At 36.8% G+C, this 18,523-nt stretch overlaps 1 protein-coding gene across 1 annotated transcript in view; it reads right to left on the bottom strand.

Moving 5' to 3' along the window:
- The window catches only part of LOC136036268 (PH and SEC7 domain-containing protein-like), a 187,358-nt gene that overhangs the window by 157,137 nt on the left and 11,698 nt on the right, over positions 1-18,523 (bottom strand). The window contains exons 2-3 of the mRNA XM_065718408.1: positions 8,339-8,405; positions 3,775-3,828 (exon numbers count right to left, since the gene is read on the bottom strand). Coding sequence (XP_065574480.1) covers positions 3,775-3,828; positions 8,339-8,405 — 121 coding nt within the window. The remainder of the gene's footprint in view (positions 1-3,774; positions 3,829-8,338; positions 8,406-18,523) is intronic.

Here is an 18,523-nt window from a genome sequence, read left to right as displayed (position 1 = left end):
ATAATGTTGTAATGAATTAGCAATAACAGCTAGAAGTAATTAGTATTACAGGTACTATTGGTAGATATAGGTCTAAATATTTTCTTAGAATTTTAAAAACGATTTTAAAAACGTAAGTTACAGAAAAGTGACGAATTTTTGTAATAAAATATTTTCTTTGGTTTATTTGCTATCTAATTCAAGACTAGTCCCAATTCAATAAGCTTATTGCATTTGATTTTTGTAATTTTGGTTTGCAAAAGCCAATTGCAATTATTGAATTGCGTTCAAAAGCACAAAACCTATTGCATTTAATTATGTATTTATTTTGCTCCTGAGCTCAATAAGCTGCAATTTGTCCTTTTTTAGATTGAAAATTCTTGGAATATTTATCTGTTAGCAGCTTATAAGTTAACAATCCTTTCAGATAGTTCAACAATTGGTCTTCAATTAGCTTACCGACCCAGATAACTTATGTTTAGTTCATTTCCGTCACCGGTAAGTAGGATTCCAGCATTTAGATGTTTAGATTGGAGAGATCAAACAATACAGAGGGTTTTTCCAAGAAATCTTTACGCTGCTCTGATTTTTGGCAGGGTGAATAATAAAAGCAACCACCAATGATATTAGTTAATGGGCAAAGTAGAACTTTCGGTTTAACTTCAATCTAAATTATGTCATCATAATCATTTATTCCTGGAACATTTACTTCCCTTGGTGACAAATTATGACGACAAAACATCATTGTCCCCCCAACCTTTTTACCAAGGTGATGATCATGTGGGCGAATTTTAAGAAACTCATTAAAATAAGCCAACTTCAGAATATCCAGGTTTTGGGACTGAACTTCGGTTATATGAATTAAGTCTGATGCTAGGTTATTTGCCGTTTCAAGCTCAATACAAAACGACTGGCCTGCCTCAGAAGGGCTGCTCTAAGTTCGAGAAACTAAAGACAAACGACAAGCTGTGTCCAAGTCAACGGGAAGCGTAGCCAGCCATTCAACATTTATACAGGAGTTCAGGAGGGATACGCAACAGCTCTAGAACTAATTAATTGCGCCATTGACTTCGGGCAGAAGTTCAGTGACAGACTTTTAAGCGACGATGACTTGAAACTCGAAATAAAAACACCCTCGAAGAACTTATCGAAGCAATGAAAGTCATGAGAAAAGAAGCTAGCAAAGTTGGGCTCAACCTCAGCTGGAGGAAAACGAAAATCATGTTCACTGAGCAAGTCGAAGCATGTAAATCCAAATAGCAGTCGTGAACAACTTCACGTACCTGGGTACCATTCTGTCAAGTCATGGCTCAGTCGAAAGCTAAGTAAGCACACGAATCGCAAAGGTATCTTTCGTCTTAGGGAGAGTCAACAAAATTTAAGGCAACCCAGTTGTCAGCTGCCTCACATAAAATATACACATATACTCAATGCATCTGTAGGCTCAGTCCTACGATATGGAACAGAAATTTGGCCAACAACCACCACGACTTTGAAAAAGCTGGATACGACCCAAATCAAAGGACTCTGAAAGATAGAGGGACTCCACTGGTATGATCTTATCCAGCAACACCAACATTCTGGTCCGTACAACACACATTCCATTTTCCCTGCAAGTAGCACAGCGTAGAGTACGGCCATCTCGTCCAAATGCCAAAAGAAACCCAATTACGCATCACCTATGATTTCAAACGCATGGTCTTTTAGTAGAAATAACCACGTGGTCGTCCAAGAATGAGGATCTGATGGTCTACGTAGGTCCTTATCACGCGAGGAATAAGATTTGAAGATGCACCTGAGGCGTCTCAAAACCGGTGGCACTGGAAACGAATGGTGCCTGTTCTCTCAACGCTGGCACCAAGCCTGTAAAAAAATTCAGTCAAGTCGAGTAAGTCATGTGGAAGGACAGAAGGACCTCAACGAAGGCCAAGAAATCTGAAAAAATTGTGTTATAATTGATTGGTGGCGGTCCAAATAAGTCTAATATTTACGTTGCCTCTTATCGGCTTGTAACTTAATTAGCTGGGTAAAACAAACCTAAGAAGAGCAAAACTTGACGAAAAAAAGGTTCATACCGACTCTTGACAGCCCAAATAAGCCAAACACTGTCTTCTCTGATCAGCATGGAACTGTTAGGGTAAGTAGACTAGACAAGGAACATCTTAAAGAGGACAACAAATTTTGACCTTGTTGAAACTTAGGCCAAATTTTAAATAAAATTTCGATTTTACTTTTTCGAAGATCCACTTGAAAATTTAGAAAGATTGACACGGCTAAAGAGAATTCTGTTAAAACAAAAAACCATGGACATAAATCTAGGTGTAAGAGGGTAGTCTGAAAAGTCTCCGCCACAACAAAGATGGAAGACTTGTCCCTTTAAACTTATTTTCATTTTGTTTCACAGTTTCCTTGTAAGTCTACACTCCCCTCCCAGCGATGGTCATATCCCTTTAACCCGCCCAAATAGCAGACGTTGTCTTTAAGAGCAAAATATCTGTATAAAAAAGTGATTACCTCCTCATTTGACGAAAATCACTGCCCTGCAAGCGCAATCGCTAGACTAGGGATCAAAAAGAGATCATTTAGGACAAGATCTGGAGAGTAAAGGTGGTTAAACAGTTCAAATCGTAATTCGTAAGTTTTCACCATGGTAACCACTGAAGTTCAAGACTCCATTTTGTCTTGGTGAAAAACAAATTTTTCGTTTTCTACAAATATAGTCGTTTCTCCTTAGTTTTTCCCTTCAGTTCAGCAAGTAATGAGGCACAGTACGCTCTTGTAAGGGTCTGTCCTTTTTGGAGATAGTAGATTAATAAACATACATGGCTAACCCTAAAAACAATCACCACCACTTTTACAGCTGGAAAAAGGTTTTATCTTAAACCATTTGGTGAACTTCATTTGCGTTGTCTTAAGTAATGGTAGTCTCTAAACCTTCATTGTTTACCAAGCTGGTGCGGCAACGTTTGAATCCGCTGCCTATTTTTTAACGATGGAAAATAGTGTACAGAGCCCCTGTAAAGAGTATCAAACTCATGTTTTATTATTGCTTTTCACAAACAAATATTTGATGTCTGCTAGATATTCGATGGTATTAATTTTTTCGAAACTCTCGCATCAACTCACTCGAATAATTACCGTGGAGCTCTTTTTTATACAACAAAATAGATTTTTTTTTTTTTTTTTTTTTTTTTTTTTTTTTTTTTTTTTTTTTTTTTTTTTTTTTTTTTTTTTTTTTTATTGATCTTGACGTACATTTGCTTAAGCAATCAAACGGTTACATCAAAATAGACCATGTTTATATTCTTCTAATAAAATGATTGATTAAAATATGTGTATATTCAAGGATGTCTCCAGGATGGCTTAGACCCTACAATTCGGCCCTACAAGTTCAAAACTGAAGTAGATTTTCAATCCATATAATTAAAAAAATCCCTTCCTATTCACCCAAAACTTGTACTAAAACTTGTTGCACAAATCTACGGATAATCGAATATTTCGACTAAATATTCAATTCTTTCCAAAATTTTGATCACAATCCAACAATTTAGTTTCTAAGCAGAGGAACTGAAGAAGATATTCAGCCTAATAACAAACGAACAGAAATTAAACTAAGAAAGATTTCCCAAAAATGAAGTTGCATAATAATTCCAACCGAAAATGAACAGATATTTAAATGAATAACCACGTTGAACTTGAACATAAAAGTTTTTTTTTGATAGCTTGTTTTTCGGAAAAGGTTTTTTTTCTTAGATTAATCCTAAAAACGGCCAATGCCTGAACTGATGGACTTACCTCGGACTAGAGACAGAGTCACTTCATTGGAAGCCAAACGTAAGCACTTGAGAACTAAAACAGAAAAAAAGAGATATCTATCAGGCCAATCGATTTTCAAAATCAAGTAAAAGTCAAGTCACACAGTTGCCTCAGATTTTCTTTCCTATTTGACAAAAAACAGTGAGATTTTTTCTATAGTGCGACAGGGACTAAAAACTGAGTGAAGTAACAGTAATTACAGCTTCAACAGTAAACATATTTAGTTGTGTTATTGCAGTGGAATCCAGGTCAGCCATCTTTTGCTGCAAATTATTTCTTTTCAAACTAAATCAAAGTGAGATTCTCTTCATACTATTACAAAGGACAGATTATAGCCACTTCTGATGAAAAAATCAGAAATACACACGACTGAAGACAGTAAGTTTCAATTTTGACCAACATTCAAATGTTAGTTTAATCACTGGTCGAGTATTCTCTTACAAGTGTGACTATAGGCTTGCTCGGATAAAATTAGTCGCTAGCCACTACCAACCCTATCGATGATAGTAAAAACCTAAGGATTATTCAATTATTTGCATAGGACTTAAATATTAGCCAATGATTTCTATAGCAATAGCTTCAATGTATAATTTCATATACAACAGTAGGATTACTTTCCAGGTGAAAGGAGGAGCGGTGGAAAGTAATGGTGATTTTCAATAAAGAGGGTTAAAAGATAACATCAGCAAGCTTTATCAACAACTGTATGTTATGTTTTCGCGGCGGAGCAAAAAAAACAATCACTAAAATCAGAGCTTCTTAGCAGACTCGGATTAAGGACACCAGCAATAAATCAGAGTCAATACAGAAGCACTAAGGAAATAATGAAATGTCCTCCAATTATTCTATTATTACTACGTAATTTTCTCTAGTGTCATTGATTTTTTTTTCTGTCATTGCAAAAAATTTCAGCATTTCTTTTTTTTATCAGAAAAACTGCCCTTGTTTTGTCTTTCATTGCGAAAAGAGCTCTCGTTTTCTTCTATTATCGAAAAATGTACCGTTTTGTGGGTTTTTATGTCATATTTTGTGTAGGTATTTTTTTTTGCCATTGCAACAGACAAAGGGCATTTTTTTTTATTTTTACCGCGAAAAAGAAGCGCTACAAACAATTTTTAGACAACAATTTTTCTTGTAACAGCTGAAAAATCCAATAGATGTGCCTCTGGAGGGGGGGGGGACAGCAAACGTGCAACTCCAGGGACAATGTCTCTAAATAAAATAAATAGTTCCTTTTCATTGATAGATTTAGTAGAAAAGGTGGACAATGTGCAGCTTGTTCACCGATTGGGGGCGGGGGAGGGTAGAGACCCTCCTGGCGCTCAAGCTTTTTTAACGACCATAAAAGTAAAGTCTGAAATAAAAAGACACCATTCCTATCAGAGATTGAGAATTACATACTAAAATTATTATAAATAGTGACATTACTAAGACTCGAATTAGCACCTGGATTTTGAGTTGAACAATTCTTTATGAAAAACAGTAGTTACCGAACATAATTTTCTTATTTTAAAGGGGTAAATTCTCAAATTGTCGGAAGATTTTAATGCCATCTTAAATCGTCTGATTTTGTGTGACCCACATGTTTTTAATGTTTGTAATATAAACACCACCATCTTGTGAATGCAAACAAGACATTGTTACCAACGCTATGTCTATGTCAACTGCTTATACCCATGCAGCCATAGCTTTTTTGAATATACACACTGATCTTTATGATCCTCTGAAACGAAATTGCTATCGATGAGGTCAATGGTCATGAATTAGTACGCAGTGTCAAGCCCGTAAAAGATAAATGGTACATGAAAATTATGAAATCAGATAGTGAGGATTTTATGCTTATCTGCAGGAAAAAATGACTGTTACTGCTACTAAAGTACTTTCAAACCGTTTTTTTTTTTTTTTTTTTTTTTAAATAATACAAGGTGTACTAAACCAACCGGACTGGACACTGAAATACTCTCTACTCAATGTGGTATCAAATATTCAAGGAGACTTGGCTCATCTCCGTCAGTTAAACTCGAGTTCGCGGACCCTTATTCTTACTCAATTTTTTAAGGATGTAGTGACGCTTGGCTACGAATTCTTTTGGGTCCAAAAATACAAAGAATTGCCCAAATGGTGTTTCAAATGTCGCTCCCCCTACCATTTTCAACACGCTTTTCCTGTTAATTCTCCCAAATGTGCCCGTTGAGCTGGGGCGCAGATCTCTACGAAAGATAAATCATGCACTGCCCCCTAGATCTGCTAACTGAGATAAAAATCACCCAACTTAGGGCTTAGTTGTCTTTGTTATGCAAGAGAGACTCAAAAAGGACCCGCAAAATATTAACGGAACTAAGGACAAAATATGCAGATGATGAACTATGCAGTTAGTGCGATCTAGTTTGTTTGCAGGGGCATTTTTTGACATCAGCTAGCCTTAAATTTTCTGTGCCGAAATCCAAATCGCGTAGCATTTCTAACTCCACGCACACTCACACCCCTGTCTTTTATCATCATGATGAATTCTTCTTTGCAATCCTTGCTGGATCAACTATTCTAATCAACTCATATTCCCCGTATGATAATAGATCTAACCACTTAAGTAAAACTTTTGCGAAGGCTTGTCCTTCTCTTAGAAATGTAAATAACAGCTCAGTGTCTCAATCTCTAAATAACATAGCGATCGGTGATCTTAATACAAATAACAATATTGACTGCGTTAGAAAGGATTATGTTTTTGTTTGTCTCCCGCTATACCACATCACTCCTAAATTTCTAACTTTCATCTATATCCATCACTCTTGAAGTACAACTGACATTGGCCACTTTGTGTGTTCTTCATGCATCTATTCTTCGATTGTAACTATCCATAATGATGGACATAATATTGACCACCTAGCAGTATTTGTGTTTTCCCCCTTTCTTATGTTCCAACAAATTTGAGACTCAAAATGAAATCTAAATGTTTTTCCAAGTACAATTGGAAAAAAAATTATGTGAATCCAGATTATTATTTAGGCGTATCTGTAATATCTTAGGATCGGGTAAGGGTATTAACTTTAAACTTTCAGGGGCACTACTACAGTGACTGCAACTGCGACTGTGACTACTTGCACCAGTTACTGCAAGTAATTTTGACTGTGAGTAAGATTACTTGCGACAGTGACTGCTTGAAACTGATTAAACAACTAATAATATTTTCATATACAGATTAATTTCTGTTCGTTTACAGTTTTAATGTTGCTCCTTCCTTTCAGCTGAAAAAACTTGTTTTTCATTATTTGATATATTAAATATTCCGTTAATTATTATTAGTTATTTCCAGGCATCTTGGATTTAAATCAAGACTTATTTTTCATTTTTCACCTATGTTTTAAAAATTAAATCACACAGTTTAAAATACATATAATTCTCAATAAAACGCAAATAACACGAAAGATTTTAAAACTACTAAATGTAGTTTTTAACTACTACTACTACTATACTGTACTTCTACAGCAGCTCAGAGGTCTCCTGTATATCAGTCAATTCTATTATGGAACTCCATCCCTTCGGATGTCCCTCTTTTTCTTTCTGCAAAGGCATTATTTCGTCGGGTCTTTCCAGTTCAATAATTTTTGTCTCTCTTTTTAATTCTATCCCAATTTGTATGTCACTTCTCTTCTTTTAAAATCATTTTCAGCTATATGTTAAATCTCCTTCTAAATCTTCTATCTGTTAAATGTCCTTGTCTTGTTCCAATTTTTTTTTTTTTTTGTTTTTTTTTTGTATATATTTTATAAAAGTGTTTTATTCTTGTTCTCTGTGGCACATTACAAGCAAAGCTTCTTGGGCCTATTAACTGATTTACTTTTGTAATAGTTTTTCTTTTAGTATTAATAAATTGATTGATTGATTGATTGATTAATGGAGGGACAAGGGGGCAGCAGAAAAACTTATATTTTAGTAATTTTCTGTTCGTCGTAAGTTCGACGTGAGTATTAAATTTAATTTTTACTATCTTTAAGATTTATTTTATATACCTCGGTATCTTTCATCTTTTTGTTTGATAAAGTCATTTATTTTAAGTTCTGTTCGCTTTAGGTTTCATTTGATAGTAAATTTTGGTCATTTTGAGATAGAATTATTATAGAACTTATTTCTGATGGTCTGAAATTGACATGACTCTTTAATTTGCTTTGCAAAGCTTCTTTCTCAGATTTTTTAAAGTGAATTATTAGTAACAATTCCTCATTAAAAATAAATTTGCAATGAAGAGTCGACATTAACCTAATTGGGTTGGTCTCAGGACCTGCTTTACTTAGTAAGCAGGAGGTCGTGGGTTCAGGTCCCACTGATGACAAGATTTCCATAGCAAATTTCTATTCCTAACAAAAAAATTTATGTGAAAAAGTCAAGAAAAAAAGTGTAAACCTAGAATACTAAATCATATAAACAAATTTTACTTGAACTGAAAATATTTTTCCGAGTCAGGCTTAGTCATAACTGGAAAACTGATTCGTGTTGTTTTAAATAAATAAAAATTCAAGATTAATTTAAAGAATTATAAAGTATTTACCTTCTTTGGCCGTACAGTTTGAAACATCTTTTCCATTTATAGCCACAATGGCATCTCCAGATTCAATCTGAAATAAAGAATTAAGCTTAGTTTAGCATCCTGGAACGATACTTATAAACTGGGGAAAACTGAGACTATTTTCCTTTTAGAAGATCGGGAAAGTCTCATCGTTGTCATAGCAACAAACTTTTAACATACTAGCGTACAAAGCAAGGACTATTAAAGCTGGAATGAGATAGTTAGACTTTCTGGGGTAGTAGTGGAAAGAACGGCCAAGAGTAATTCAAAGTCACGGTCAAAACAAAGTACCCTGAAAAGATAGTACTATACACTTTACAAGGGAAGCCGTATTGGGTGGGGGGAGGGTCTTAGGAGGCGAAAATTCGTTAGTAGCCGGCATAAAATAAACAGTATAATTCATAAGGCTCTTAGTAGTCTTTCGCCAGCCATGATATCAATAACATTCAGAATATATTTTAAATTCTTTGAAGACTTAAGTATATATAAAAAAAAACTATCTTAACGCCGAAGAGTCATTAAGCAGCATAAACAATAGCATACTTATTTCTAAGGCAACTTATTGGTCTCGCCAGCCGCAATATCAACAGCTGGTAATATAAAACTGTTAACTGTAGAAATACACTTGAGCACTGCCTGAAATCGATAAATGATATATCACAATATAAATTCAAAAAAGTCTAATTCTGTCTATTCCACAGAAAATTACAAGCCATGAAGATAATAAAGCTATAGTCCTAACAGTACCAAGACAGCTTCACTTCTAATTTTTATATTAAATTGTCGTAATACATCCATTATAAATAGTACTATACACTTTACAAGACACTGTGTGTTGCCATCATGCCATTGGCCAATTGAAGACCAAGCCAAGACAGGTAGTCTGCGCGAGAGTCAAAGCTGGCACAAGCTTTTTTCAGGATTGTATTAAAAATTCTGTTATTTTCACTTGTTGATAGATAGTCTATCATCCATCCATCCTAGGTTAGAACTAAGGCAGATAGCCACAGAACTAAGGGATGATGTAAATTTTTGGTTCGACAAATGACGGACAATCTCGACTCGACTTGAATACAAAAGGGGGGACTGAATTTGCTTAGACTCACTGACGAACAAGTGACCTAGGCCTAAAAGACTTGCCCACTTAGAGTCTCAAGCGGACTACCGTGTTCAGGATTGGAAATTGACAGACAAGTACCCTGGACTCGCAGGCGAACGGGGAGACCAATAGTTTTCCAAGTGTTTTGGTAAACGCCACGGGTAAACGGCAGGAGTAACTATGACTCTCAAATTGGACAAATACTTGTGTGTTAGCTTTTGGAGAGGCATTGGTTGTTCAATGCCCATTAACGTCATTGTGTGTTATATCTTTACAGGGCATTTATGTGTGTTAGCTCATTGGATTATTCTCATTTTTCAGAAGTATACTATAAAAACATCCTAAAGTACTTTTTTGTTTCTACTGTAAAAAAAAAACGGAACTGTTTTGTCTTTCTGTAAAGGGCTAATTTTATATACTCCTGCAAAATGTAGGGGAACACCAGCAAGCAGTTTATTTGCAATCATTTTAGATATGTGTTGCATAGGCAGATGCACGATAATTTTTGTTCCTTTTGAAGCTTCAATTTTTGTTTTCATCAAAAACACTTTTGCTCCCCTTTTTAAGACAGATTAAAATTGACCAAAATTTCTTTGTCTAGCTTAGTTGATGAAACAAAAGATTTTTTAATTTTACTTCTGCCCTTGTTCAAACTTTCCAAAAAATGTGCCATTGGGCTACTAAAAAGAAGAATTCGGTGGGTTTTCATGTAAGAATTCTGTGGTGTCAATGGTACCTAGATATTTTAAAGGAAATTCTATTTATTTCTCTTTTGTAACATCTATCCAATTGAGAGCCTGTTTAGTAATTAATTACAAATCTACCTCTATTTGATAAAATTCTTCTATGTTCCAGTGAATGCGTGACAGCTTATGGTTCAAGTTAGACCACCATAAATGATCATAAAAACACTTCTATCAAGGCAAAAACGGGTTATAACTCTGTCCGAATGATTAAAACAGGATTCAAGCACCGTAATTCAAGCCACAACAAACGGACTAGCTGAACTGCGCTTAGACAATTCATTCCTCTTGCTTTCCAAAATGGCAATATAATTTACAATAGATCTTGAAATCAAAGCAACAGACTTAAATGAAAAAAACAGGAATACCTGGAGACTGTACATGATCTACATTTCAAAAACGAACATGGTTTACATAGCCTTACAGTTTTCAGCATTCACTAAACCCTGTATACCAATTCATTCAATTTTATGGGTGCGGTATAACTCAAGCATTTTTCTCCTCTGTGTGGTAAAACAGACACTGGCAACGATGTTCTTCTTGAAGTAGCAAGGACAGTCAAAATGAAATCTGATTGTTTACTACTACTACTATCTCTAACAACTCACCACAGCCCCAAGGCGACTGAAACTAGTACAGCAACACACGTTCGTTCTCCATCTCCATCTATTCAAAGCTCTTTACACTCTCCAAGGAAGTTCCCTATTCCTTTAAATCTTTCTTTATGACATCCTCCCACCCTAACCACGGACGACCTGCTTTCTGTTTAGCCCTTGACAGTTGGCCGAAAAGGACAATTTTCAGCGATGTGTGATCCTCCATCCGCCGAACGTGCCCTAGCCATCTCAACCTTTCTCTCATTATAACCCTAGAAAGCGGGATTGTACCACACTTTTTCGTACAGCCTACTATTTCAAATACGGCCAGTCAGCCGGGTACACAGAACAATCCTTAGGCAATTTCTCTGGAAAAAATCTAGCAAATCTTCATCCGCTTTTCGGAACGCCCTTGCTCTAGAGCCATATTTGATCCCTGTCATCTCTGTAGCTTCCAAAACTCAATCTTGGTTTGCAGACTTATCTTCCTTTTTTAACTGTGAAAAAAAAACACCCTGAGCCTTCGCTATTCTGCTTTTAACAACTTCACTGCTCCCAGTGTCTTTACTAATAATACAACCAAGGTAAGTTGTCCACCTGATCAATCTTTGGACTGGATAAATGAAAAATTTTAATTAGGAAAAATCGGAATTCAGTCTTAGTGAAAGTGATCTTCGTAAACAGTTATGTAGTTTATTGGTGGTAAAGGTCGCAAAGTAAAAAAAAAAATAAATAAACGTAAGTCAAAACTAAGCTAGACACATGACGCTAAACAGCTGAAGAAGGCGTAGCTATTTTCCTAAAGGTAGTTCTCCTTGGGAATCATCAGATTGTTAAATATTTGAATTTTACGGACGGAAAGTCTTGCCAAAGCTGATTAATCACTTTTGCTTGTTTTACCATTCAACACTGCAACACTGCCGCAAACGGCATAGAAAACTTTAATAATTTGAAACAACCAAAAGATACATCTTTAAAAATTACGGTTTTCAGGAATGAATAGAGCTTAGATGGATCAAGGAGACAAAAATGTTTTTAGATCGATGTCATTGGTACTAAGAAGATGAACCCGAAATTACCGAGTAGTTTTCGCTCCAAGAAGGAAAGAGGACACATAATTTCATGGATACTAATGATCATCTTCAAGAACTGCCAGTGGGTTAATATGAAGTAATCGAAGTTTTTGTATTGCCAACATTCTTCCTGTCAGAGCAGCAGACAGTAAAATTTTGTTTTCTAGCCTATAGTAAAAACTGTCTTAAAAAGAATCTAAATTGAAAAAGAATCCAATATCATACAGGGAGTATGTTTCCCCTCCCTTTGGGTACTGATGAGAGTGGAGGGTCACAGATTTTCAAAAATAAAAGTCTACACCAGTCGGCGAATGATAGAGTGGTGCTGCAGTTTGGCAGGACTTCCACAAATTTCGTCACTGTTGTCTCAAACTTCATACTCATTACTTGCACTTCTATATACAAGATCATCATCTACGTCCCTATAAAATTCCATTTTGAGTACCAACTACAAGCACAAATCCACCAAACAATTGGCTGTTATGCTTTGGTCATATTTGTGATGCAGGGTAAGCAACTTCTGCTAGTTGATACACCTATTATTTATACCTGATGTATTTGAACGTGCAAAAAATTAAGTTTCATGTCCAGTAAGGAAAAAGGCATGCAAGTAAAAATAAATTGTGAGAGCACAGTCATCTTCTTAGTTATGGGGTTCGAAGCTCCTTCACATTATTTTACTTTAAATTTACAGACAAGAATTTAGAGATTTGAAATTACATTTGGCTGTTAGACCATGGTCATCTTTGTTGATGAAGGAGTTGTCACAGAAACTTCAAAAAGGGCCCATTTAAATGGAAATTGAAGGTGCTAGTGCCCTTTTAATAATCAAAAATTATTGGAGGGCAACTAACCCCCCCCTCCCACGCTCACCATTTCCCCAAACACGTCCAATCAAAATTTGGAAATAGCCATTTTGTTCAACGTAGTTTATTTGTTACAACGGAAACTATGTCTTTTAAGATGACAACCCTCCCAGAGCCCTAAGGGCATGGGTTGCAAGCTATGCCCTGGGGGCACATAACGTATATATAGAAAGGGTGATCGCATAAAATTTGGAGGGGGCTCATTAGATTGGTAATCAGAAGTTCTAGTGCCCTTTCTGAGATTCCGAGTGACGGAGGGTGGATCTCCCCCCACGCCTCATGTTTTCCCGAAATGCATCTGAAAGAAATTTGAGACGGCCATTTATTGTCTTAGAAACTTCAAACAGAGCTCATTAGATTGTAAATTGATAGGGTTAATGACCTTTTTAATAGTCAAAAGTGATTGGAGGGCAGATGGCCCCCTCCCACGTCCACCATTTCCCCGAACACATTCAATCAAAATTTTGAGAGAGCTATTTTGTCCACCGTAATTAAAAGGTCTAAATATTATTTCTTTGAGGATGACAAACCCCAAACAGCCCTCGGGGAAAGGATTATAAGTTATACCCTGGGGCTTGCATTTTCCATTTGAGCATTGGACTTCCCATAGTTTCTGTCTAGCTCAATAATTTAAGAAGAAGAAGTAAAGAAGAAGTCAAGATTATCTTGATAAGTCTTCATTCAGTCTTTGCCGTGAACGCATCTAGTGAATAGTGCTACCTGGTTTGCTCTTGGATACCGCCTTACTGACAACTATTTTGGCCCCGCCAACGAACTTTGATGAAATTCGACCATTCCACCGGACGATACCAGGTGAAAGACATGTCTTGAATCCCGTGTTGAATTTCATTTCACGGGCTAGAAATGCAGGTTTTTCAGCTGATAGTATTGTGAAAATTGCTTGCGATTTCTACAAAGGAGAGATGTTAATTGAAGCAAAGAAGATTTTTTGGGCTGACGCTTATATTACTAGGGTAACTGAGCACCCCAAAGTGACTGATAATGTAAGCGATATGATTCGATCTTTTGACCTTTGTGACAAGAAAAACATAAGCCTAACACAGTATCTGATTTTCGAGCCTGATCAGGTCCCATATGTGCCAGGGGAGACAACATCTACGCTAACTCGAAAGGTTACTACTCTGCATGGAATTTAGAAGCTTCACTGAGCACCATAAAGCAAAGTCAGTCGTGCAAACTATTCCCGAAGTGAAACCTCCCCCACCTGCAAAACCGTCCTACTCAGTTATTATCAACATCCACCTAAAAACTTGAATAATCCCGACGCTCGAAAAGACTTCCTGGGTATAGCTTGTGGGGATGTCAGTTCAAGCATAGTTGTTTTAATGCCTAGGAGGGATGCATGGCAAGTAGTTCTGTCGGACAAAGGTGCCGCCGATACCCTGGAAGACGCATTAAGCAAAGCAGACCAATCCATTAATGCTAAGGTGAAGAGTCCTGGCTTTTTCGGTATAGTACGTCGAGTACCTGACGGAACGTCTAAAAGTGACCTATGCGATCTCGCTAGTGACTGTACAGAAGTTGTTCAGTTAGGAAGTACTAGATCTTTTCGATTAAAGTTTGAGCCACGTGACCACCTAAAGTATGCCAACTGAGAATCCCCTTGTTATTAGCTACGAGGGTCTACCCATAACTGAGCACAAGTTTTTGCCTACCCAGTGCTACAAGTGCCAGTGTTATGGTCATACTGCTTCTGACAATTATGTTGCGGTCAAAATAAACGAGACTGTCATTTACTCAGTGTACATGCCAACTGACTACCGAGACCTTAAGTCTGAACGCAAGATCAGTATTGCTTGTAAAAAGTTAGGAAGTTCAGTAAGTGGTTCGGAACAACAGGGACTAAACGTTATACTAGCGGGTGACATGAACTGTAATCTCTCTGGTACAAACCCATGTTCACAAATTTTTCTTAATGCCCTCACTGGTCTTGAGGTTCTTTTGAACGATCTTGACTTTACATACAACCATAATTCGGGAGCAACCTCTGCCCTTGATTTCTTTCTTCAAACCGAGAAAAAGATCTTGCCTCCCCCCTCTCCATATGCGAACATTACCATCAACATTTCCGATCACTTACCCGTGTCCTGTTCTTTCGATACAACTATACGGCCAAGCATAGGTCTCGGCAAAGTCAGGAAGTGGCGTAAGAAATCCGACTGCAAGAAGATCAATATAGACATATACCAGTCTGTTTGTGATGAAATTCTGGGAAGGATCAAGGTACCCTACCACCTTTTACAGGCGATTCCCAGTCCAGAAACCACTGAGAAACAGGTTGATTCAAATGTAAATTGCATGGAAATAATCCATGCTTTGGGAGTAGCTGAAAGTGCTGCGGTAGCACAACGCAAGGTTCGCATTGGTACTGAAGTTCCACGCTGGAAAGAAAACCCACTCCTAGCTCAGCTTTGTCACGCTTCTAAGTTTTGGCACAAAATTCCGATAGTTATAGGAAAGCCCCGGTCAGGTACTGTGAATACGGTGCAGATTTATCTGAAAAGAAAGTTTGTAAAATGCCTGCAGAGGCACAACGCTACCATTCTGGATGAAAATAGTAACACGCTGAAAAGTGACCCAAATGCCGTGTGGAATTTCCTTAAAAGGAAGTGATTGTGACGGTCCCAGCCTCTGGCCCACAGAAGAACAGTGGAATAGATATTACAAGTTAGAATTTGCAGCACCCGATGCTCAGCTTGTGTCGAAATATGAAGATAACCTTGATCTCTTGTTAAGTGAAGCATCGCCTTCACTCAGGTTTTTGGTAACTGTTTCTGATGTTCGGGTTGCGATAGTTAAAGCAAAGAAGAAGTCTTGCGAGCCGTTGACCAAGTGTGTGGCATTCATTTAGCTCATGGCAGCCAAAGGGTCCTTGAGCATCTTACTCTGTTATACCAGATGGTTTTCACTTGCGGTTTATTGCCAGATTCCTTTTGTGTTGGGGTTGTCATCCCTGTATTAAAGAAAGGAAAAGACCCTGCTCAATGTGGCTCTCACTACCCCATAACAGTTGCCCTACTTCTTCGCAAAATTTTTGAGCTTCTTTTTATTGATGAGCTATGTAGAGTTTGTGAAAGCCCTGATAAACAATTTGGTTTTAAACAATCTGTTAGTAGGGAACATGTTCACCATATCATTTGTCATGTACGTTTAGAGTGTGACCAGACAGGGGAATGGGTTATAGCAGCTAGTCATGATGTACGCCGAGCGTTCGATTTTGGCGTCCATGCTCAGATACTGTCGAGTGCGCTCAAACGTGGACTTGGCAGATCAATCGTCCTACCACTCCAAAATTAGTATAAAAACTGAAGGTTAGAATTAAAGTCCCGACGATTGATGGTCCACAAATTTCGGCTGTAGTAGTTCCTGTAGAAAAAGGTATACGGCAAGGGGATTTTCTTCCCCTCCCCTTTACAATAATAGTGTCATAGAATCACAAAAAGATGTTTAGATGAGTTTTGTGTTTAGAGGTATAGATATATCACTGTTAAATCACGCCGATGATACACTGAATTTAAGCCGTTCTTTTGGGATGATAGAGAAGAACTTTGATGTTCTAAGCAAAACTTATTCCAAAATCAACCTGTCTTTTAACGAAAGTAGGAGCGAAATTGTTGTTTTCAACCGTCAAAGCTCAGATGACATTCCTTATATCCAATCTAGAAATTGTGTCGTGAGACCAGCGCCTAGTTTAGTTTACCTCGGGCTCCCAATCGGTTGTGGCGTGAAATCTACAAGATCACTGCTAGTTGAACATTTGACCAGCAAAATCCACAAATCTTAGGGTCTACTCATATCTGCCAAGACAAATTATAATAGACATATCAGAGCAAGGCTTTTCAATGCACTGGTGCAGCCACACGTTATTGGTCATTCCCCGTTTTTGGCTCTGTTAACCGATCGGAATAAGCGTACAATCCAGTCATGCTTTTATCGTTTTTGTAAGTTCTTGTTAGGCCTACCACCCTGGACTAGAAACTCTTGGATTAACAAAAGATATGACGTTGTTGATCCACACTTGGCCGCGCAAAATTGGCTTTCCGGCTATGTCCGATTTCTCTGCAAGAATAACTCCCTGTATGGGGCGATGGTACCATAATCTTCTTCTTCTTATTAGTTGTCTTTCTAGTTTATTTACATTTTTTTCTCTTGCTATTTATGTATCTTTTATGTTCTCTGTTTGCTTTTTCTTTTCTCCATAGTGTTATCTTTGTGGGTTAAAAATAAATGATGATCATGATGAATGTGAAACATGAGCGGCAGTCTATACTGTGGTTGAAAATATTTCTAGTTATCAATGCAGCTTTACTTCGTCTGTTCTACTGATCTGTTAGTCTATTTTATTATAGGCTACTGTTTTTCTTTGTTATATTAGCTTTGTTGTGCTTGCTATTGTTGAGTTACCTGTACTTTTGTTTTGCTTTGTTTATTAATTTTTCTGTCTCTCTCTCTCTCACTCTGTACTCCACTGTTTATACTTTTGTATGTTTGTAAGTAATAAATATTATCATTATTATTATTAGTATTATTATTATTATTATTATAATTATCATATATATATATATATATATATATATATATATATATATATATATATATATATATATATATATATATATATATATATATATATATATTATAATCCCTTCTTACACCATGACCATCTTTTGCGATGAGGGGCCAGCATCTTTTGCTATGGATACGCTGGACTTCTGATGCATTTAACAAAATTCAAAAAAATTCGGTTCCATACCTGCTATGGAATAGATTGCTGTAGGAATCCTCAATGCCCCGCTCTTTACGCTAAAGTTTGACTCTTTCTCTTAATTCTACATTTCAGAACAGTAAAAAACTTTAGCGTAAAGAGCGGGGCGTTGAGGAGGAAAAGCCCCTTTCATATACGGAGTAATTTCTATTCGATTTAAGTTTTAGTGTCGCTCCTTTCTTTCATTTAAAAAAACTTGTTTTTTTTTTGTTTTTTGTTTAATTTCTGGACGTTTTTGAAATAATGCATGTTTTAATCTTGGCTCTCTGCACATAAATAATTAAAACGAAATTTACATTTTAATTTTTTTGGCTAAATGGCTTTTTCATAGTTTTAATCGGAAGATTTTGAGAAAAAAGGAGCGAGGGAGGAGGCCTAGTTGCCCTTAAATTTTTTGATTACTTAAAAAGGCAACTATAACTTTTAATTTTTACGAACGTTTTCATAAGTAAAAAATATACATAACTTACGAATTAACTTACGTAGCGAACTTCTATATTCGTATGTTTTTATTGCGTATATGAGGGGGCTCACCCCTCGTCGATACCTCGCTCTTTACACTAAAGCTTAAATTTTGTCCCAATTCCTTATGAATGACCCCTGAATCACAAAGGCCGTAGAATAAATAGTTGAAATTACTATAAATACTTTAGCGTAAAGAGCGAGGTATTACGAGGAGGTAAACCCCTCATATGCGTAATAATTTCTGTTCGTAGTAAGTTTTAATGCTGCTCCTTACTTTCAGTAGAAATTACTTTTCATTTTTATTTTTTTATTGTTTTTTTAAATAATGCTAGAAAATCCTGCGCCCACTCCATCAAAGTCTCTTCCCCCATGAGAAGTTCCTCCATGGAAAGATCCTCCCGCGTAGCCCCCCCCCCAAACCCCCCCCCCCGAAACAAAAAAATCCCCCTGAAAACGTCTGTACACTTCCCAGTAACCATTACTATACGTAAACACAGGTCAAAGTTTGTAACTTGCAGCCCCTCCCACGAGGACTGCGG

This window comes from Artemia franciscana, chromosome 15 (assembly GCF_032884065.1).
Source record: "Artemia franciscana chromosome 15, ASM3288406v1, whole genome shotgun sequence".
Lineage (NCBI taxonomy): Eukaryota > Metazoa > Arthropoda > Branchiopoda > Anostraca > Artemiidae > Artemia > Artemia franciscana.
Note: the sequence above shows the minus strand (reverse complement) of the source record. Positions and strands in the feature narration are given on the sequence as shown.